The sequence below is a fragment of the Triticum urartu genome, chromosome 2 (assembly GCF_003073215.2).
Source record: "Triticum urartu cultivar G1812 chromosome 2, Tu2.1, whole genome shotgun sequence".
NCBI classification, from domain to species: Eukaryota; Viridiplantae; Streptophyta; class Magnoliopsida; order Poales; family Poaceae; genus Triticum; species Triticum urartu.
In genome coordinates, this window is record NC_053023.1 from 137045682 (window position 1) to 137067778 (window position 22097).

Genomic DNA, 22097 nt, shown 5'->3' on the forward strand with positions numbered 1-22097 from the left:
CTTCCGTTGAACATGGTCTAGTTTTGGACACGTTTTCTTTGGGCTCACACTGACATCTTTCGTTGAACATGGTCTAGTTTTGGACATTCTTGGGATAACACCAATTTGTACTACCAGAGGGGCATGCAAATGGTAGCCATCCATGTCTGGTTTGAATTAATTCTGACACCTTATGCACGTTGCGTGATGTCTAGCCATTTTATCAATCATTTTCACTGAGAAAACTCCAGAGAATACAGGAATTGTCAAAAACATAAACAACTTGGGTTTGTGCCTTGAATTGATCATATAAGATCATGGATAAAATTTGAGATTATTTGAAGATGCCAAAAAAATTACTCTCATACGGACCCATGTGGCCTACCTGAACACCCTCCATTGAACATGGTATATTTTCGGACATGCATGAAAAGACCCCAAGTTTTGCCAACAGGTGAGCATGCCCATGGTAGGGATCCATGCCAGGTTTGAACGAATTTCGACACAATATGCAAGTTGCATCACGTCCGACCATTTATCAGTCATTTTCAACAAGAAAACTCTAGAATATGCAAGAATTGTCAAAACTCAAACAACTTGGCATGATGCCTTGAATTGGCCATTTAAGTTTTTTTTCAATATAAATTATAAAAATTGATCTGGAATTTCACAAAATGTCCCCGTACTCTCATACAGACCCTTCTCGCCTGCCGGAACAACTGTTAAACATGGTTTATTTTTGGACATGCATGAAATGACTCCAACTTTTTCTATCGAGTGGGCATGCACATGATAGGCATTCATGTCAGGTTTGAATGATTTTTGACACCTTATGCAAGTTGCGTCACCTCCGTCCATTTATTGGTCGCTTTTCACCGAGAAAACTCCAGAAAATGCAGAAAAATTGAAAACTCAAACAAGTTGGCATGGTGTCTCGAATTGGTTATATATGTTCATGAAAAATTATTGGGGTCATTTGACAATGCGAAAAAAACGTGCTCCCATACGGACCCTTTTGGCCTACCCGAACACCATCCATCGAAAATTGTCTATTTCAGAAAAGGTTATTGTTTTGTGAAAACTATTCACAATGTTCCCGTTTAGAATTTTTTTCTCAAAACTCAAAAAATGTTTGGGAATTTCAAAAAATGTTCGCGCTTTTGAAAAATTGTTCAGAATTTCGAAAATACTCCCGTTAACAAGTTTTGTTCTGTAAATTCCAAAAATGTCAGCATGTTTTCAGAAAATGTTTAGGATTTTAAAAAATGGTTCTTGTCATAAAAGGCTTGTTTCTAAAAACATGATTTTTCAAAGTTTGTTAGAGTTGTTGAAACAATTGTTGGATTTTCAAACATTACTCATTTAAAAAAATCATGATTTTCCAAGAACAATATAAGAAGTCCAAAAACTACCCGGATTCTCCATTGTAGTTAGTTCTTAAAATGACCCGCCCTTTATTTGTCAACAACGCATGTCAGCTTAGCTGGTTAGCTGCTGGACTTTTTGAGCTAGAGGCGCAGAGTTCGAATCATTGTGAGGTCACTCTTTATTCCGTTTTTAGCGATTATTATATCGCTGCCCTAGGTGCGACAGCGTACATACAACTTATCATACGTCCAAAATGGGTATACCATGTGAAAAGTCCAGATTACCCTTTTATACATTTTATGTGGGGGGTTGTACCGAAGCGGGACTCTCTTTCTATTATGTTAACTCTAGAATTTGTAGATATGAAAAACATGATGCCAATCGCACATATTACATTGAGTTCTCAAGGCTCACAAGAACAATGGACAAGTTTCTGCGGGTGCTTATTTACTATTTTGTTCTATTCTTCTCCACACTATTGAAAACCAGCATACCCCAGACATGTAAAGAAAGGAAGTTACACGATATGATACATTATATATCATCGTGAGGACTAGGCAATAGCCTAGTAGCTGTACTTACAGGGTATTCTACTTGTGGCGTCCGGGAGCGGCCTGGAGATGGCCGGGCGGGCGCACGAACTGCATGCGATGGAGCGTGACGCTTCAGTGACGAGGGCAGTGATGTGGTCTCCGGAGCAGCGTCGCACCGGCGGTGAAGGCCTCGCTGTGTGAGAGTGCCAGAAAGAGGGAGATGGCATCGAGGGCAAGAGTCGGGAAGCGATAGCTTTATAACTGCTAACCAAACAACTTACCATTTTTTCTTCGATTGCGTTTACACTAACGCCATATCTTGATTACGTTTACGCTTCCGTTGCTTCACCCGAACCAAACACCTCCGTAAATGTTATGAGCATTTTCTATAAATTTCACAAATATTTTTCAGTATGTTATGGATGATTTATAAAATTGTGCGAAGAAAACTTTAAATTACATATACTTTTCTTAAAGTGTCATAAACATATTTTTAAAATCTCAATTTTTTAAAACATGCATTTTTTAATGGTTACAAATACCTTTTTATATATCATGGACACTTTATCTAAATTGCGTGAACACATTTTTACATGGCACGAAACTTTTATAAATATCATGAATAATTTTGTAAATGTGTGAACATGTTTTTTGAATTGTACTCCCTCCATCCAATAATGTAAGACGTTTTTTGGTACTACAATTTTTCTATTGGTAATTTTTCTTTAAGCATTGATTTTTTACTAAAATGCATGAAGTTTTTTTAAGTTGCCTGAAGAATTTTTTCAAATACACATTGGCCTTTTTTTACAATTATGGTTTTTTAACACATTTCTAAAAAAATAGCGAAAAGGAGATCTGAAAGAAATAACGAAAAGGAGGAAAATATGTGAGACAAAACGCCCCAACAATGTAGCTGGGCTGTCCGATCACGAACGTGACACAACAACGTAGCTGGGCTGTGAGACGAGCGCGTCTTATACAATAAGCCTGGCCTGCTGTGCCCTGTCCAAGCCAACACAAGCGGAAGCAATCACACCTCAAAAAAAAAAAAAGCGGAAGCAATCAACCGGCCGTTCCGTAGATAGAAACCCTAAGCCTATGGCGGCGGCGGCGGCGATCTCAACAGCCAACATCCCCATCCCCATCCCCAAGATCTGCGATGGCGGATGGCGGCGGCGGCGTCGGCGGCGGCGGAGAGTATAGCAATCTCAACAACCCTATCACCTCCCCCACAAGAACTGCGGCGGCGGATGGCGGCGGTGAAGACATCGAGGAGGGGAGGCCTTGTCTGGTGAGCCCTCCGCCGTTCAAAATCCGCCGCAAGCTGAGTGCTCCAGATGCGTTTGCGGCGGCGGCGGCGGATGGCGGCGAGGAAGGCGTCGTGGAGGCGAGGCCTCCGCCGGTCAAAATCAGAACCGCGGTGGCCGATGGCGGCGGGGAAGACGTCATGGAGGCGAGGCCTCCGCTGGTCAAAATCCACAAGCTGGGTGCTCCAGGTACGAGTTCAATTGGGCCTGAGGATCAGATTGAGGTCATGCCTGCCAGCCACTACGAGATGAATTCGATGCGTCCGGAGCACTTGGGGAATGACGACATGGGCTTCATTAATCTGATGCATCCGGTGATCCCATGCGGTGAGGTTCACAAGGACGAGATGGGCTTAGGCAGACACTCCATCATCTCTGAGCAGCAGATTGAGAACAAGACGACACTGGGGGAGGGGGAGGTGGAGATGGACCTAGGCAAATCAAACTCCATCATCTCTGAGCAGGAGATCAAGGATTTCTGCAAGCAGATGAACAGTATGGTCGCTTTTATGAATCACAGGATCGTACCATCAGCCCCACTGTGCAGCAGCAGCAGCAGCAAGGAGACGAAAGATGAGGACAAGGCGCAGCCCGTGATTGACGGCATCTTAAAAGAGTTAGCTGATCTGCAGGGCAGCATGTCCAAGCTCAAATCGCAACTGAAACCTTTCTGGCACACCTACCCGTATGAGGAGGATTATGTGGCGCCGGAGGAGGAGAAGGATCCCAAGGAGAAGGCAAGGAAGCAGATGGAGGATGATCAGGAGGTCTATGATTCCTACCTTCAAGGCCTTGGATCTATAGTTGGACACTTTGGATACGCAAGTAAGATACTTTTTTGGCCAACACCAGTTCATTACTGTTAATTGCTTTGTATGATGATTCCTATCAATGCAGCTGATTCCTTCCTTGTAGCAAGTAGTACCCATTCATGGTTTATTAGGATCGATCGCATGTTAACTACTTTTCTTGTTAATTGCTTTGTATGATTCCTCTCAATGCAGCTCATTCCTTCCTTGTAGCAAGTACTAATTCATGGTTTATTAGGATCGATCGCATGTTGACTATTTTTCTTAACAAAATTGTGCGTGCAGCCCTAGTGAGCCCCATGCACTTTACACACTACACGCCCAGACAGATCCCATCCGATTATACTACTCGTGGGATCACCTTGCAGATCTTCTCCTTCAAGATTGCCAAGATCAGTTTGGACCTGGAATGGCCACTCCTGCAATGGCCACTCAAAGTGTACGGCGTCATCGCCGCACGAGACAGTGTGGATGGCAAGTGCAACGTTCTCTTCCACCGGCTAAGGGACAACTTCCAAGAGATCACCGAAAAGGTAAGCGCCTGCCGTATTCTGTTAACTTTCCTTTTATCTCCTCTTTGTTGCATGCATGTGTCTTAATTTGTTGATCCATCGGTTTGTTGTAATTCAGTGTGTGTAATGATGGTGCTTGCAGGACTCCTTTTTGTGCTTGACTGGCCCATCTCGTGCAATCTCAGCCGGATCCCCTCTTGAGTTTGAAGTTGAACTAAAACTCAAGGGCGGCAAAGCAAAGTCTGAAGACAGCGTGTTGATCAATAGAAAAGGCCATTACAATGGTTATGATACCCATAATGGTTTCTATACTGTCACTTTTGACAACTGTCTTTGCACAACCGAGTTAAGCCTGCAGAAACTGTATAGTGGAGCAGTCCAAGCCACTTTCTTGCGTGTCGGCATTGTTAAAGGCAGTCAAAGCCCTTTCAGTTATGGAGGCAGAGTTGCTTGCTCCTCACCACCTCAGAAAGATGGTAGTGAAGGCCCTGCCACTCCCACCCAAGTTGTATTGCTTGATTCTCGTTATTGTGCTGGCGGGAAGATGCCAATAGGCGAAGAAGATGGTTACCTTGATCTGTCAAGGCATGTTGTTTCTGTTGAATTACGAACAGTGAGTGAAGATTCTGAAGAATTGGAAGAAACCCTGAAAGTTGTCATAGAAGCCTACTCCCCTGTTGGTCCTGTGCAAGCTTCTGTCATGGTCAGGCCTCAGTACTGCGGCATAAGTAAACATAAATGTGACCTCGACGGCTCTAAGGTTAAGATAACCATTGCTTGGTCACCTATTATTAGCAGTGCTTTCACCAAAAAGGCTATTCTGTGAGAGGGATATGTTCGATGGTGCTCAAGTATTTGATCAGCTATGTAAGATGTGAACTTATTGCTGTATCGATCTGCTATGTAATGTGTTTGACTGTGTGTATCGACTCTGTTTTATAAGCCAAGTCTAGATGGTGTATTTCTACTTACATTGCTGCTATAACTTGCAAGTCATGCTGTAGGAAGTATTTCTGGTCTGACCGTTAAGAAGCCACATTATGCATAGTGTCTGAATGTTTTTTTAACACATGCATGTTACTCTCTCTAGAGTAATAGATGCTTTCATTCTATTACAACTAGAATCAAATGGATGTGGTCTGGTGGGAACTTGCTGCAGCGAAATGCTTAGTTTTCTTTTTGTCTTGCTTAAAACCTCTGCCTAGTCGGCAGAAATATGGTAGTGCGTTCTATTTTCACTGGTGAAATGGCATCAGTTGTACACAGTATGCAGGCATGTCAACTTGCTCCTGAACTACTGATCAGTCTTGTTTAACTTGTGATAAACTTGGTGCTCAGCTATGCTGCAGAACATTATAAGAGAAGAATTCTATGAAGTATGGTATGACACCCTTTGCCCAGTTATATCTATCTACTTATTATGTTTTTCCAGTAGGTGGTTGTTTGTTTGTTCAAGTACCAAGCTTTGTGTGTCTATCGACTACAAATTGCCAAGCTATAAGCTATGTTGTTTTAACTATTCTTTTCATTTAAGTTGCATTAGTTAGTTGCTGTTTAGTTTTATATTGTTTCCTTTGTTCCTTTTATGTTGTAGAAGCTTACATGGAATATATGTCATTCAATTATCCATTGTCTTTTACGGCATCAGCTGAATCAGAGGAAGAAGCCTTGCCCTCTTATTTTATTTCCTACACCGTTTCTACTATCAGTTTAGCTTACTATGTTTTTCACGCTTGGTTTTCTTGATCGATTCATGAAAATCTGAATGTGAGATCTCAAACAATCTTTCCAGAAGAAAGACTAATGGCATGGTTTGATGCTGCTTGATTGTGAGATCCTGTCGAGAAGATCAAAAGAACCCACACAGGAACCTACCTGTCATAGCTACCTACCTTTCATGAGGTCAGTTGAGATTTTTTCCAGAAGATTGATAGCAAAGTCAAACCATCAACAACCATGAAAATTATTTTGTTCCATTACATCTCATTCATGTGATATTTTCTTGCTTTTCCTTGCCAGGTTCTTCAGAAAGCAGAAAAATGCCGGTGCGGATCAAAGGAAAGAAGACAGAGTGGTTACCACAAATTGTGTATGTGAGTTCTCATTCTCTACTTTTAGTTTTTAATACTTGGAATTCATTGGTGGACTCTTACAGATGAAGTTTAGCTTTTAGGAATCCGTGAGAGAAACCAAGTCAATTTCAGTAATCTTGATGTATCTTTACTGCTTAACAGAAGCTGCTGTTTGCAGATCAAATGGAGAAGAATTAGACATGGAACAAATCCTGTTGGGTCTCTTCAATCCCTTGCATGACGGCCAGCTCATGTTACCTCAAGGTGAGACTGGGAATAGCAATCATAGATTCATAGGATTGTCCATTAACCAGGAACAGAAGAATGAGCTCCTGCACGCTACCTAATTGATGAAATTCAGCTACATTTCCCCCATATCTTCTGTTCCTATGTTTAGTTCTTATGTTTTGGTCCTCTATCTTATGTTTTCTCTTGCTGTAGCCTCGGTTTTCATTACTATTTTTATTCTCATACTAAGGCAAGATAAGGTCTTTAGTGAATGTGTTAAGCCATCTTCAGATGCTCATAACCAGTATCCATTTTAGCACAACTACAATCTTTAGAATTCAGCAGAGCCTTAGCATTGGTTTCTGTTGGAGGGAATTGAAAAATAATTTGTTTATTTTCATGTCCGGTAGATCGTGTTTGGTGTCTGCGATGTGCACCATGCATTGTTTTGGACGGAGGGAGTATTCTTTTGCAATTTGCTTTATGTATGGAATAGCAGCTGGTGCATTTGTGGAAATTGACCGTGATTGGCAGTGGGCGTCCTCTTAAGGAGTTGGCACTTTTTAGCGTTCAACTTCTGAGCTTGAGGCAATTGATGGGCAGGTTCTGAATGGCCTCCTAGGACCTGATAATTGCCTCCTAGAAACTTTTCATGCACTATGTTTTCCCCTTCTATACTCTGCTTCCTATATTGAATTCATAATGTGAATGCTTCTCTCCTATGTTCTCCTATGTCTGAAGCGAAGATTCTGAGAACTTGGAAGATTATCAGACACATTGCATCTTGGCTGACGATCTAGCTAGCAGCTGTTGTTGGGACCGATTACGATAGTGATTCATTGTTTGCTTTCTGTTTATATCTTTGATTGTCCCTTACATGCTGCACACAATTGGTTCTGTACTATTTGTCGAAAATAAGGTCATAAGAGAACGACATGTCCAGACATACGGGATGCTCCGAAGCAACCTAGGAGGCTTGGGAACAACTGCTGCACTAATCCTCTTGGGTTTAGGTTGCCAGATGTTGGCTGATTTGTCTAGTTGTCGTTCTTATTTGGTTACAATTCCGGCAAGTTGGGTTGTTATGAAGTGTTCCATCTTAATGTTGGACAATTGATGCAAGTCTTGTATTAACATGGATGAACTGTCCGAGTTTTTCGTTGTATGTCAACAAAAGACATGGAGCACAATTTTTTTTTTGTTATTCCGGAGTAACAAATTTTTCTTTTGTGCTGTGCTGCAGAAGACGTACTCTTGTGTAGTTCAGTTAGAATAATTGCGATCTCTATTATCCAGTATGACCTTATAACAGTTTGGAATGATCTGTTTTGATTTCATATGGTAGCGAATTACAGCTGATTTGAATTGTTACTGCTACAAGCCTCTGGATAGTAGTGTGGAAATTTACGAACTGAATACCCTTGGTCATCCGGAAAATGAGCAAACAAAATTGAGCAGTACCGCCGAGCAGAGGACGGTGCTGCCTTAACGTAGTTTTCAATCGAGTTTGAGTTTTTGAATTCTAATGGATGAATTTGTACAACAAGAACTAAAAAAACGTGAATTCTATGCACAGTATTAATGGTTCCTTCTATATGCTTCACAGGATGGATCAACTCTTATTTGGGTCTCAAGCAACTAAGAGAAATGTTTAAAACTAGCTTCTGTGTTCCAGAGTTCTGTCCGGACAAAGAACTGTAAGACATTCTGAACAATATGGTCATATTTCACTTTTGAAGTCTTTTTGCTGTCTCAACATCTGTTGTTCTGTTCAGCTGGTTTTCCAATGTTTTCTGCTCGCTGAGAAGGACCGTTTATCCTTCTCTCTCATATATAAAGACGGCAAGCAGTCACTCGAGCTGGTATTACAATGAAAACAAATCTGACCTACTCTTTCTCTTCCATTTCTGAATAAAATATCATGTAGTTAGTTTTGATGTTGTTTCCTAGATTTGCAAGGATAAGGTTGAACCACAGGTGTGGTTTACATGCCTCAGTGCATTGGTATCTCCAGGCAAAGCACAAATCCCAACCCCAACACACCGACGAAATGCGCAGTGGTGCCCTTTCTTTAGATGTAAATTCTCTGCTTCAACATAGCTTACTTTTATGCACGTTTGTTCCCCATTACTAAGCACTGTATATATCTCTTACCATTGCTCGAGTGATGATTTCATATGGTCATATCATTTGAGGTGCTGTTATGTTTTCGTGCAAAGTTATCAGTATTTTTTTAGAGGAAAATTATCAGTATTCTTTACATGAGGTTTAGTTCTATGATTGACTATTGGTCCACTATCAACCTTTCATGCTCTAGTATATTTATATGTTGACTATTGTTTCACTATTTCCCGCACACGGTTCATATACTAATATGCAGTTTGACATGGGAGAATTAGCATAACGTCTAAAAGACCTCTTACCAGCAGTAGCACAGTTCCGATGATTCTGCCCAATGTTGCTTGTTTGTTCTATTGCCACTTTTCATTTGTTGTTCTTTTGACTGCCAGTAGCATAATTGTACTTGTGCTAGTCCATTACCTAAATTGCTCTCTTGTGATATGCAAAACTGTGAATTTGTTCTTTATCTGCTTTTCAAGTGCATTTGTCCAGCTGCTAGTCCTGTAGAAAATAGATGAACCACACCTTTACAACATGATGTGCTATCTGAACTTTCTACTATGTTCTGTTTCAGTGTGGCAGGGAAAGTAGCCTAAGCAGTGTTTCTACATTTACCACGGATTCCCTTGAGAACAAGTTAAGCTCAGCAAATTCTAAGGACCATTCTTCTCGAGAATATGCATATTCAGTAAGGACCGACATGTCAGTTATGCAAGTGAAAAGTGTTTCTTCATCAGACATTCGGGTCAGTGTCTCCAGTGCTCTCTGCACATCCAGCCATGGTTCTGGTGGTGAGGATTCTGAATCATTTGGGGAGAAGTCATGTGTGACACCACTTCAATATCAGCGTCTGATGGAAACACACTCTCCCCTGGTGCAACTACCGATATTCTTGTGCCAAAGCCCCTGGAGTCAAATGTAATGCTTGATGTCAGTTACGTGGCTTGTGGTGTGAAGCATGCTGCACTTATCACAAGACAGATAGAGGTATTTACATGTGGAGAGAATGCAGTGTGCGGCTTGGTCATGGGGCTGCTACAAGCATTTTTGGACTACGTCTACTCGAGTCATTGTCAACCGGCAATGTTGAAATAATGGCTTCTGGTGAATTCCATACTTGTGCTGTTACAGCAACAGGTGATCTTTACACCTGGGGAGATGGTACCCACAATGCAGGACTCCTTGGTCATGGTAGTACCGTGAGTCACTGGATTCCCAAAAGAGTTTCAGGTCCTCTGTAAGGCCTTCAGGTGTCGACTGTCTCTTGCGGAACATGCCATACAGCTTTGATAACTAGTTCTGGACTGTTGTACACATTTGGCGACAGTGCATCTGGACTCTGGAGCCCTAGTTCATGGGAATCAAGAAACTATCTCGTATCCAAAGGAAGTGGAGTCTTTGAAGCATTTGAGGATGATTTCTGTTTCATGCGGGGTGTGGCATAGTGCTGCTGTTGTGGATGTTATTATGATGCTGATGCAGTCAAATGCTTCATCTGGAAATCTAGTTACATGGGGAGATGGAGACAAATATTGGCTTGGGCATGGTGGCAGGTCCTTGAAACTCAAACCAACTCGTGTGTCTTCTTTACTGATATACTACAACATACACAAATCTGCATTTGGCCATACTCTTACGATTGGGTTGACAACTTCAGGGCACAAATCTGCATGTGGCCATACTCTTACGATTGGGTTGACAACTTCAGGGCACAAATCTGCATGTGGCCATACTCTTACGATTGGGTTTGACAACTTCAGGGCACAAATCTGCATGTGGCCATACTCTTACGATTGGGTTTGACAACTTCAGGGAGCTCTGTGTATGGACAGCTTGGCAACCCCAATAATGATGGAAGGTATGCACACCTAGTAAAAGATAAGGTCTGACTGCGGTGGTGTTGAGGAGGTAGCTTGTGGAAGCTTGATCATGTTGCAGTTTTGACAAATGCTGGTGAAGTTTACACATGGGGCAAGGGTGCAAATGTAAGATTGGGTCATGGCGATACTGCAGACCGTAAATGGGTGTCTGGGATGGAGCAGTCCCAGTGCGAGGGACTGCTCCCATTTGTGCTTCTTGCGAGTGAACTTTTGAAGCAAGAGGTTCAAAAACTGAAAGAAGAGGTAACTGTTACTACAGTGGTAAACACGGCACCCAAAAGTTCACTCGCAAGAGGCACAGCCTCTTTCCAGGATGCTAATGAACTTTTGAAGCAAGAGGTTCAGAAACTGAAAGAAGAGGTATGCTTGGTCCTATATATTTACTTTTGAAATAGCTGAAAAGAAATGGGGAAAGGTGTTCTTATGCTTGTCCATGGATCAGGTCGATAGTTTGAGACTTTTGAAGCAAGAGGTTCAAAAACTGAAAGAAGAGGTAACTGTTACTACAGTGGTAAACACGGCACCCAAAAGTTCACTCGCAAGAGGCACAGCCTCTTTCCAGGATGCTAATGAACTTTTGAAGCAAGAGGTTCAGAAACTGAAAGAAGAGGTATGCTTGGTCCTATATATTTACTTTTGAAATAGCTGAAAAGAAATGGGGAAAGGTGTTCTTATGCTTGTCCATGGATCAGGTCGATAGTTTGAGACTTTTGAAGCAAGAGGTTCAAAAACTGAAAGAAGAGGTAACTGTTACTACAGTGGTAAACACGGCACCCAAAAGTTCACTCGCAAGAGGCACAGCCTCTTTCCAGGATGCTAATGAACTTTTGAAGCAAGAGGTTCAGAAACTGAAAGAAGAGGTATGCTTGGTCCTATATATTTACTTTTGAAATAGCTGAAAAGAAATGGGGAAAGGTGTTCTTATGCTTGTCCATGGATCAGGTCGATAGTTTGAGACTTTTGAAGCAAGAGGTTCAAAAACTGAAAGAAGAGGTAACTGTTACTACAGTGGTAAACACGGCACCCAAAAGTTCACTCGCAAGAGGCACAGCCTCTTTCCAGGATGCTAATGAACTTTTGAAGCAAGAGGTTCAGAAACTGAAAGAAGAGGTATGCTTGGTCCTATATATTTACTTTTGAAATAGCTGAAAAGAAATGGGGAAAGGTGTTCTTATGCTTGTCCATGGATCAGGTCGATAGTTTGAGACTTTTGAAGCAAGAGGTTCAAAAACTGAAAGAAGAGGTAACTGTTACTACAGTGGTAAACACGGCACCCAAAAGTTCACTCGCAAGAGGCACAGCCTCTTTCCAGGATGCTAATGAACTTTTGAAGCAAGAGGTTCAGAAACTGAAAGAAGAGGTATGCTTGGTCCTATATATTTACTTTTGAAATAGCTGAAAAGAAATGGGGAAAGGTGTTCTTATGCTTGTCCATGGATCAGGTCGATAGTTTGAGACTTTTGAAGCAAGAGGTTCAAAAACTGAAAGAAGAGGTAACTGTTACTACAGTGGTAAACACGGCACCCAAAAGTTCACTCGCAAGAGGCACAGCCTCTTTCCAGGATGCTAATGAACTTTTGAAGCAAGAGGTTCAGAAACTGAAAGAAGAGGTATGCTTGGTCCTATATATTTACTTTTGAAATAGCTGAAAAGAAATGGGGAAAGGTGTTCTTATGCTTGTCCATGGATCAGGTCGATAGTTTGAGACTTTTGAAGCAAGAGGTTCAAAAACTGAAAGAAGAGGTAACTGTTACTACAGTGGTAAACACGGCACCCAAAAGTTCACTCGCAAGAGGCACAGCCTCTTTCCAGGATGCTAATGAACTTTTGAAGCAAGAGGTTCAGAAACTGAAAGAAGAGGTATGCTTGGTCCTATATATTTACTTTTGAAATAGCTGAAAAGAAATGGGGAAAGGTGTTCTTATGCTTGTCCATGGATCAGGTCGATAGTTTGAGACTTTTGAAGCAAGAGGTTCAAAAACTGAAAGAAGAGGTAACTGTTACTACAGTGGTAAACACGGCACCCAAAAGTTCACTCGCAAGAGGCACAGCCTCTTTCCAGGATGCTAATGAACTTTTGAAGCAAGAGGTTCAGAAACTGAAAGAAGAGGTATGCTTGGTCCTATATATTTACTTTTGAAATAGCTGAAAAGAAATGGGGAAAGGTGTTCTTATGCTTGTCCATGGATCAGGTCGATAGTTTGAGACTTTTGAAGCAAGAGGTTCAAAAACTGAAAGAAGAGGTAACTGTTACTACAGTGGTAAACACGGCACCCAAAAGTTCACTCGCAAGAGGCACAGCCTCTTTCCAGGATGCTAATGAACTTTTGAAGCAAGAGGTTCAGAAACTGAAAGAAGAGGTATGCTTGGTCCTATATATTTACTTTTGAAATAGCTGAAAAGAAATGGGGAAAGGTGTTCTTATGCTTGTCCATGGATCAGGTCGATAGTTTGAGACTTTTGAAGCAAGAGGTTCAAAAACTGAAAGAAGAGGTAACTGTTACTACAGTGGTAAACACGGCACCCAAAAGTTCACTCGCAAGAGGCACAGCCTCTTTCCAGGATGCTAATGAACTTTTGAAGCAAGAGGTTCAGAAACTGAAAGAAGAGGTATGCTTGGTCCTATATATTTACTTTTGAAATAGCTGAAAAGAAATGGGGAAAGGTGTTCTTATGCTTGTCCATGGATCAGGTCGATAGTTTGAGACTTTTGAAGCAAGAGGTTCAAAAACTGAAAGAAGAGGTAACTGTTACTACAGTGGTAAACACGGCACCCAAAAGTTCACTCGCAAGAGGCACAGCCTCTTTCCAGGATGCTAATGAACTTTTGAAGCAAGAGGTTCAGAAACTGAAAGAAGAGGTATGCTTGGTCCTATATATTTACTTTTGAAATAGCTGAAAAGAAATGGGGAAAGGTGTTCTTATGCTTGTCCATGGATCAGGTCGATAGTTTGAGACTTTTGAAGCAAGAGGTTCAAAAACTGAAAGAAGAGGTAACTGTTACTACAGTGGTAAACACGGCACCCAAAAGTTCACTCGCAAGAGGCACAGCCTCTTTCCAGGATGCTAATGAACTTTTGAAGCAAGAGGTTCAGAAACTGAAAGAAGAGGTATGCTTGGTCCTATATATTTACTTTTGAAATAGCTGAAAAGAAATGGGGAAAGGTGTTCTTATGCTTGTCCATGGATCAGGTCGATAGTTTGAGACTTTTGAAGCAAGAGGTTCAAAAACTGAAAGAAGAGGTAACTGTTACTACAGTGGTAAACACGGCACCCAAAAGTTCACTCGCAAGAGGCACAGCCTCTTTCCAGGATGCTAATGAACTTTTGAAGCAAGAGGTTCAGAAACTGAAAGAAGAGGTATGCTTGGTCCTATATATTTACTTTTGAAATAGCTGAAAAGAAATGGGGAAAGGTGTTCTTATGCTTGTCCATGGATCAGGTCGATAGTTTGAGACTTTTGTCTCTTCTTTTTCCTTGCACCATTCCACATTAGTGACCTGTTAAAACCGTACAATACAATAATCATCAGGTAAAAGAAATGTCTGAGAGGCTTCCTCCAGGAGACCCTAACCTGAAGCCACCACGAGTCGGGTTTCTCCTGAATTGGGGAGAGAAGGCGAGAAGAGATATGAGTCAGTATCCATTCATTCATTATTTTCAGACACTGACTTGTGTCGTGTCTGCTTGGTCTAACGGTCTCCCTCCCCAAGCACTAGATAACAGCGGTTCCACACGACAACATGTTTGAGAACTTAAACAAGAGCAGAGATCTCCCGGCTGCGCAGCAGAGGACGAACGGTGGGATGACCGGCGGGAAACAGGAAGGTTGCAGATAAACCGGCAAGGCTGGAACACGAGGGGCTCCAGTTCACTTAGTAACCTTGAATGGATGAGCCAAAGCTCCTCCAACTTGGTGTTCTGAACCGAATGTAATGTGAGCCAGCCCTGCAAGCGCGCATTGTCGTGGAATTGGTTGCAGAGTAAGAATCGCACGGATAAGTGTATGTAGTAATATCGGAGTGGGTGTGATCTGCTACGCTTGGAATATAGGAATACGTGTTGCATCCAAGATAAGAATATAGGAATCAAACGAAGTGCATCATGAGGGTTGGGGATTTAGCCAACACGCTCTACTATCAATTTATTATAGATTCACCTATGCCCCAAGAAAGAGGTGGAATTCATCAATAGATTTTTGGTAATGATAACTCCCGAACGTTCGGGAGTTAAGTATGGCAACCCGAAATGTAAAAATGACGAAGTTGCCATCCCCTATCAACTAAAGTTGCCATGTAAAAATGTTCGGGCCGAAATGCTTAAAATCCGAACATTCGGGAGTTATTGGATTCCTAGATTTAAGAGCATCTTCAGCCGTTGGCCCCCCAGGAGGCGCTAAAAATCGCCCCCTGAAGGCACACCGGCGCAAAACACGCGCTGGGGGCGTGATGCCACCCAGTTGCGGCGCCCACGGAGTTTTGTGAAAATTAAAAGTGTGGCACAAACATGGCGCAAATTCAACCATTTTCGACGAGTTCATACATATTTTGGCAAGTTCAAACCAAATTCAACGAAACACGGCGAGAGTTCATACATATTTAAAATATTTTACAAAAAAGGAAAAAACACACAACTAGGCCCGCCGTCTCCCTCGCCTCGCCGCTCGTCGCCGTTCTACATGCCGAGGAGGCTGTAGAACTGCGTGTAGTCGCCGTCGCCGCCGCCGCCGTCGTCGTCGTCGTCGCCTCCGCCGCGGCCGCCGTCCCTGCTGCAACCCTCTCCCGGTTGGCGCGGCGGGTTGAACGTTCTGGTGGCGTCCTCGTCGTCGTCGCTGTCGAGGATGACGACGCCGTGCTCGTCCTCGCGCCCACGGTTGCGGGCGGCGATCTCCTCCAGGGCCCGGGTCTGCTGGACCATCTCAGTCCGGAGGTAGTCGTCGCGCGCCCACCGTAGGGCGTCCTCGTCGGAAAAGCCGCGCCAGGCTATCTCCTCGTACTCCGGGGGGAGGCTGGGCTCCGGTTTGGGCCTGACGAGGACGAGGCGGCCAGAGGCGGGGGTGGAGTCGGCGATGCGGACACCGGAGCTGCCGGTGCGCCGGCTGACAGGCGTGTCCTGGGGCTCCGGCTTGACGGGGCGGAGACAGGGAGAGGACGATCGACCGGACGAGGAAGAGGACGCCTCGGGGTCCATGCGCCTCGGCGTCCACGAGCTCCCACGGCGGCAAGAGAAGGACGGGGGCTCGGGGTACTCCAGCCTCGGCGTGTTGCCGCCCTCGATGTACTCGAGGACGGCCTCCAGCGTGCGGCCGGGCACGCCCCACCATCGGCGCTGCCCCTCGGAGTTGAGCCTGCCGGAGGGCACGACGCCGTTGGTGGCCTCGAGCTGCTCGGCGTGACGGCGGCGGAAGCACGCCTCCCAGATCGGGCTGTCGGGGACGTAGCGCGCCCCCTCCCTCGCCGCCCGCGGCAGGGAGGCGCGGATACGCGCGATCTCCGCACGCCGCGCCGCCCCAGTGGGTGGTGGCGGCACCGAGACCCCCGCCGGCGCTGATTCTCCATGCCCCGGGCACCCGCATGTCCGGCGGGACCGGGTACTCGGCCTCGAAGAGGAGCCGAACTTCATCCTCGTGAAGGTGTCGGCGGCCGAAGCCGTTCGCCACCGCGCCGTCGCCTGGGAATCTTTCGGCCATTTTCTTTGAACTGGACGACGGGGGGAGAGGGAGGGCGCGTCGGAGGTGGAGAGAGGGCGCGTCGGCGGTGGAGACTGTGTGCGTGCCACCGGCGCGCTGGGGTCAGCTTATATAGGCGGAGGCGCCGCGAGCACGCGTGGCCGCCGCGTCTACGCGTGGCATGCGCGGGGACGCGCGTCGTCACGCCTTTACTGCGCCGCCTGTGAGGCATCAATGGCGGAGGCTGACCGGCGCGGCAGCGGGCGGCAGCTTTGGCATTGATTCACCGCGGGAAACGAGGCGATGAGGACGATGAAGCAGCGAGAAGCTAGACGAGTCGCTGGCAAGGAGGGCCCGCGGCTCTCTCACGCCAAAAACGATTCGCCCGGCGCCCCTGAGCGCCCCCCAGCACGCCGGGTTCGGGTTGGGTCCGCCGGCGCCAATTTTGGCCCGAGCCGGCGAAAATTGGGCCCTTCGGGACGCGACTGGGCCGATTTTTTGGCATCGGCGGCCGAAAAGTCGCCTGGGAAGCCTTGTTGAGGGCGCGGCTGGAGATGCTGTAAGCAATTTCAGCATGCGGGCAGCGATGCTTTTTGAAATCCAAGAGAACCTTGAATAGACACACAACTAATGCCTCTACTTATATTGGTATATAATAGGATTGGTGAAAGTAAAGTATCATGCTGCTCTACTCATCTTGTCTGCATCTGCGTCTCCGATGGTAGATCGAAAGCACACACATATCTAAACTCTCCCTCCCCATACGGAGAGGGAGAGTTGCTCTACTCATAATAGGATTGGTATATAATAGATAGCTCGCTGCCAGTCGCTCTACCTCCCTCTCGTCGGTGTCTTCCTCACCGCGAATTCGTACCCCTAACCCTAGCACCCCGCCTGCTAGGTCTTGGTCAAAGCTGACATTTTTACAGCCGTGGTGCTCGATCCGTGGGTGGCGATGCTCGATCCGTGCTGGACCGGAGCAGCGGGAGGAGGATGGTGGTGCTGGACCGGAGCAGAGCGTGTGGAGCACTGGAGCAGAGGGGGGAGCAGCAGCAGCGAGCAGGAAGAACTTGCTTTAACTGAATTTGGACTTGGTGCAGTAACTTGGCAATTTTGCTTGCTTGCACTGCTTGAGTAGTTGTCCCCTACAGACAAGATCAGTAGCAGTAAGTGCACACAATACTCCTTCCAAGACACAAATACAAAACATTATAAATATTCCAGTTTGCTTGCAAGGAGTAGTTTCAGTAAAGTTTCAGCATGGTTTCAGTAGCCGATTTGCTATTCTCTTCTCTGTAGCAAGTGCAGCAGTGTCCTCTCTTCCTCTCTTACTTCTCAGTAAACTGTAGGAGTACTCTCTTCTCTGTTTTAACTGAAACAATTTTCTGTTAATTAAGATAAATTGAAACTTTTCTTTAATTAACTTAAACCTGTTCAGTTAATTAAAATTAACTAAAACCTTTTGTATTAATTAAAATAAACTGAAACCTTTTACTTCAATTAACTTAAACCTATTTCAGTTAACAAATGAATAGGCCAATCATTTAGGCATTCAGGAGTACTCCTCCAGTAGCAGGAGTAGTTTGAAGGAGTACAGTGCAGCTTCTCTTCTCTCTCTCTTCTCTTTCTCTTCTCTTAATGAAACTACTCCTGCTGTTGCTTGCTTCTGTGCTTAAAGGAGTAGCTTGTTGCTGTTGTAGCTTAAATTTGCTGTACTGCTTGCAAGTTTTGTGTAGGAGAGTAGGAGTACAATTTGCAGGGGAGTACTTGCAGTAGTAGTGCAATAGTGCTAGGAGTACTTAACTGGAACTTTTTCAGTTAATATGAGCAATAGTGCAGTAATGCACTCCTTACAATAGTGAAACAACATGAGCCCTAAATCCAGTAGCCCTAAATGAAACTTTTCAGTTAATTTTAATAAACTGAAACTTTTTCGTTAATTTTAATTAACATAAACTTTTCAGTTAATTTTAATTAACTGAAACTTCTCCTTTAATTTTAATTAACTGGAACCTTTTCTTTAACTGAAACTTTTCAGTAAATGAAACCTTTCCTTTTCTTTCTTCTTGCTCTCTTCTTTATCTCTTCTTTCTCTCTTCTTCCTCTCTTCTCTTCTCCGAGCACTCCTTTCAGATACTCCTCTTGCTCTTTTTTTTCTCTCTTCTTTTCCTTTTCCTTTTCTTAACTGAAACTTTAATTGAATTTAACTAAAACTTTAACTGAATTTAACTAAAACTTTTCAGTAAATGAAAGTACTCTTCTTGCCATCTTTTCTCTCTCTTATTTTCTCTTCTTCCTCTCTTCCCTTCTCTGAGTACTCCTTTCAGATAAAACTAAATGAAACTTTTCCTTTAACTAAAACTAAATTAAACTTCTCCTTGAACTTCTCTTCTCTGAGGCTTTTGTCGAGCCCTCAAATAATGTTGTGTTCTGCTGACATATACAAATCGGAACGGAGGGATTATTTTGCTTTTGTAGTAACTAGATAGGACATACAGTAGCAAAGGGAGTCCTTATGCCTGGCTATGGATCAGGCAACACAAAAACTTGAGGAAAAAAACAATAACTTACTGGCAAAACAGAGAAACAGATAGATATACTTGGGCAAAGTAGTTATCATACTTCATAACATTACGTATAAAAAATACTTTGTTGTTGTACTGTAATGGGTCTGGACAGAAGATTAATAAGTTATCCAAATCCTCAGTTTTCTTTGGTCCTCACTGCACTGAATGTGTCGTGGCTTGTTTACAAATTCAAAATGCTGCTTTAAAGGACACCTTTGCTGGCTCGAACACCATCCTTTTCGAACTTTAGTAGTGAGTCTGGTCGTGGCATGCATTGTGTCAAACTTAGAGCAGGAAACTAAGAAGTGGGAGCAACTATGGTCGATTGTGGCTCCCAACAAGATGAAGATAATTTTGTGGCGTGCAGGTGCAGCACATGATTGTCTGCCGACGGGTTTTCAGTTGCAAGGAAGACATATTCCTGGTCGTCCGTTAAGTCGTTTCTGTGGCAGGGAAGAAGGAATTGAACATTGTTTTTATTAACTGTCATTTTGCGACAAGAGTCTGCCTGGGGAGCTTATATGGTGTCAAGCTGGAACGCCCCTTCAGCGCGCTTGCCGGGACTAGGCCGTGGACACCCCCCTGAGTCCATGGTTGGCCAGGGGGCTCCGGACCCGGCGTGCCTCGGAGGCTGCGACCTTTCCGGCTCCTTCGGCTCGCCGGTGCCTTGGTGCCTCCGCACCCTCACCCTGCTGGTGTCCTTTGTGGCCGTCCATATCGTCACATCTTTGATTCCGGTGCACTCCGGGTTTCAGGCTCCTTGGGCTCGTCGGCATCCTTGTTGCTCCGGTCCCGGTGATCCAGATCTGCGCTACCCTCCGGATCTTGATTCATGCCGGCATCCGGCCATCATCACATTCCTCAACACCCCTCACTTCGCCCAGCCGTCCACCTTCGTGCCCTGTCTGTCCCTCCCCTGCTCCGTTGTTTGCGCGTCTAGCGGCGCCCGTTGCCTCTTTGTCGGCGCACGTGGCTCCCCTTCCTGTGGTCGTGGTTCCGACCTATGCCCGACTTCCTCTTTTCCGACCTGTACTCCAACGGCTTGGAATTGCTCGGACTCTGGCCAAGGAGAAATCCCTGCATTATATGCTGGCAGCGGCGACACCCACGGGTGCCGTTCCCTTCTTGGAGGTGTTGTCACGGTCGCTATCTGGGCCCCTCTTCGAGCATCAGGGAAAACCTAGGTCCGGTTTTTCGGACCGGACGGCGAAGGCGTCTCGGCGCCATACTCCTTCGTGAAGGCGCTATCTTGGCTACTCGTGGCGTCCTCGGGTCTGGAAATGTTGGTTATCGTGCTGTTGGTCCGAGCTACTTCTTAGGATGACGAGTTTACCTGTGTTTTTCTTATTTGGACCCGGCATCCCATGTCTCTCAGCTTCGGACACCATGGTCACGCCTGTTGCGTCCGTGTCATGTGTTGTATCTCGCCTTGTACTTGTTCTAACTTCTTCTATCAATGAAATGATACGCAAGCTTTGCGTATTCATGAAAAAAAAAAGAAAAAATCTAGTGAATATGCATCAATGGCTCTTTGACTTGCTGTATATATAGATGTACGGGCTTTCATGCCACGGCGGGAGGCACGCAATGATGTCAGGAACAATGAAGCAAAAGTATGTCCCTTGCCGGGCGTGCAGGGGCCGAGGTCGCAGTCGCTGGCAGGAGCGGCCGAGATGGCGCTGCCCTGCCGTCGGCCACGGCGGCTCGTGGCAGGCGCCACCGTGTGGGAGTAGGCCGTGCTGAGCCTGGATGCTCGCGGCGGCTAGGTCCATGCCGTCGGCCATGTGGGCGTGGACGGGGATCTCGTGGAGGTCCAAGGACGCGTGCGCACTCGGCTACGATGCTCCTGACGCCCCCAGCGCCGCCGGCGGGAGCACCAAGTGTGGGCCGAGGTGGCGGTCCATGGCGCTGGCCTGCTTGATGAAGAAGGTGGACACCTGCGATGCCGAACGGGATCGAGCGTGGCCACCCAGATGGGCACCATCGCCACCACCAGCTTCGTCTCCTCCACTTGCGTCACCGTTGCCAGCCGCAACGCCCCTCATCTTCATGTTCCACAATCGCTGCCTTGTCGAGACACCGGAGAGCAGCCTCTCCCTGCCGTCCGCCTCGTACAGCTCGTCGGTGTCATCAGCTGGTAGTTGACGGTGCCGCTTCATGACCGCGGCCACGACAACGCGCAGTAGCGGCACCCTGTACCGGTAGGTCCGCCCACCCGGCGACGTAGACAACGAGTGAGCAGCCCGTGACGGCGGCGAGGAGCACGGTGGCGGCACCCCATCCGAACCGCTCCTGGATGTAGACGACGACGGTGACCCCAAGCAGCACCCCTGAGCAGAGTTCGGCAGTGCGCAATTCCACCAGTTGAAGTAGGACACCTTCTGCGGCTGCTCGACGGCGTGGCCGTCGTCCAACTGGTGGTGGTGGGCTCCGGCCACTGGCCCTCAACGTGTTTGTTGTAATGTGTGTGAGAGGGGAAGAGAGGAGAAGGAAGACTTAGTTGTCACGCCCTAGGGGCGGCCAGGTTCGCCGGAGAGTGGATCGGAGGTGGAGAAGAGGATCTAGATTGGGGAGGAGGTCAGAAGGTAGAAGAAGGCAGCAAGGGGATAAGAGCGAACGAGAGGTTCAGAATGCTTTTTCATTTCATAGGTGATTTGCTACAGTAGTCGACCGTTGCTTATATATGCACGTGTCGTTTACAAGACCGGGCCGGCCCATGACCCAACACCAACACAACGCTCACGGCCAACTCGCCACTTTGAATTACCCGCTCTCTTCTCCTGTCTTCTGCTTGGCGCTGTTCTTGCCTGGTCTCTGCTTCTTGGCTGTCGTCAGTGCGCTAGTACTGACAATAGTCAAGACGCACACACGTGGCGACTTTTTGCCAAGTCAGATCCTAACAACGGCCCCATCTGTGGGAAACACGATCAAACGTGGCAAAGCGACCGATGAGTGCTGTCTGCAAAAAGAAGTCTACTGAAAACGCGATGGCTTTTGCACAAAATTAGGGACCAGATGGTTTTGTGCAACCCTAGCCACAAATACGGTGG

General features: G+C 45.6%; 2 protein-coding genes across 7 annotated transcripts; both read left to right on the plus strand.

The window, feature by feature from the left end:
* Positions 1-2897: 2897 nt before the first annotated feature.
* Positions 2898-5482, plus strand: LOC125536373. The gene is made up of 3 exons (XM_048699581.1): positions 2898-4015; positions 4285-4532; positions 4654-5482. Exons 1-3 carry the CDS (start codon positions 3043-3045, stop codon positions 5335-5337), a joined length of 1905 nt encoding a protein of 634 aa, XP_048555538.1. The 5' UTR covers positions 2898-3042; the 3' UTR covers positions 5338-5482.
* A 152-nt stretch (positions 5483-5634) lies between these two features.
* Positions 5635-15463, plus strand: LOC125536372 (trichohyalin-like). 6 transcript variants are annotated; one of them, XM_048699579.1, is made up of 21 exons: positions 5635-6413; positions 6531-6604; positions 6762-6847; positions 8418-8508; positions 8587-8673; positions 8762-8888; positions 9507-11172; positions 11255-11422; positions 11505-11672; positions 11755-11922; positions 12005-12172; positions 12255-12422; positions 12505-12672; positions 12755-12922; positions 13005-13172; positions 13255-13422; positions 13505-13672; positions 13755-13922; positions 14005-14172; positions 14345-14447; positions 14532-15463. In XM_048699579.1, the coding sequence occupies exons 7-21, from the start codon at positions 10966-10968 to the stop codon at positions 14561-14563; spliced, it is 2358 nt and encodes a 785-aa protein (XP_048555536.1). In that variant the 5' UTR covers positions 5635-6413; positions 6531-6604; positions 6762-6847; positions 8418-8508; positions 8587-8673; positions 8762-8888; positions 9507-10965; the 3' UTR covers positions 14564-15463. The 6 variants fall into 6 exon arrangements, 5 of the variants coding, with proteins under 5 accessions (XP_048555536.1, XP_048555534.1, XP_048555533.1 ...); XM_048699577.1 differs by having other exon boundaries at positions 5635-5892; positions 6304-6413; positions 14345-15461; XM_048699576.1 differs by having other exon boundaries at positions 14345-15461.
* The last annotated feature ends 6634 nt before the right edge of the window (positions 15464-22097 follow it).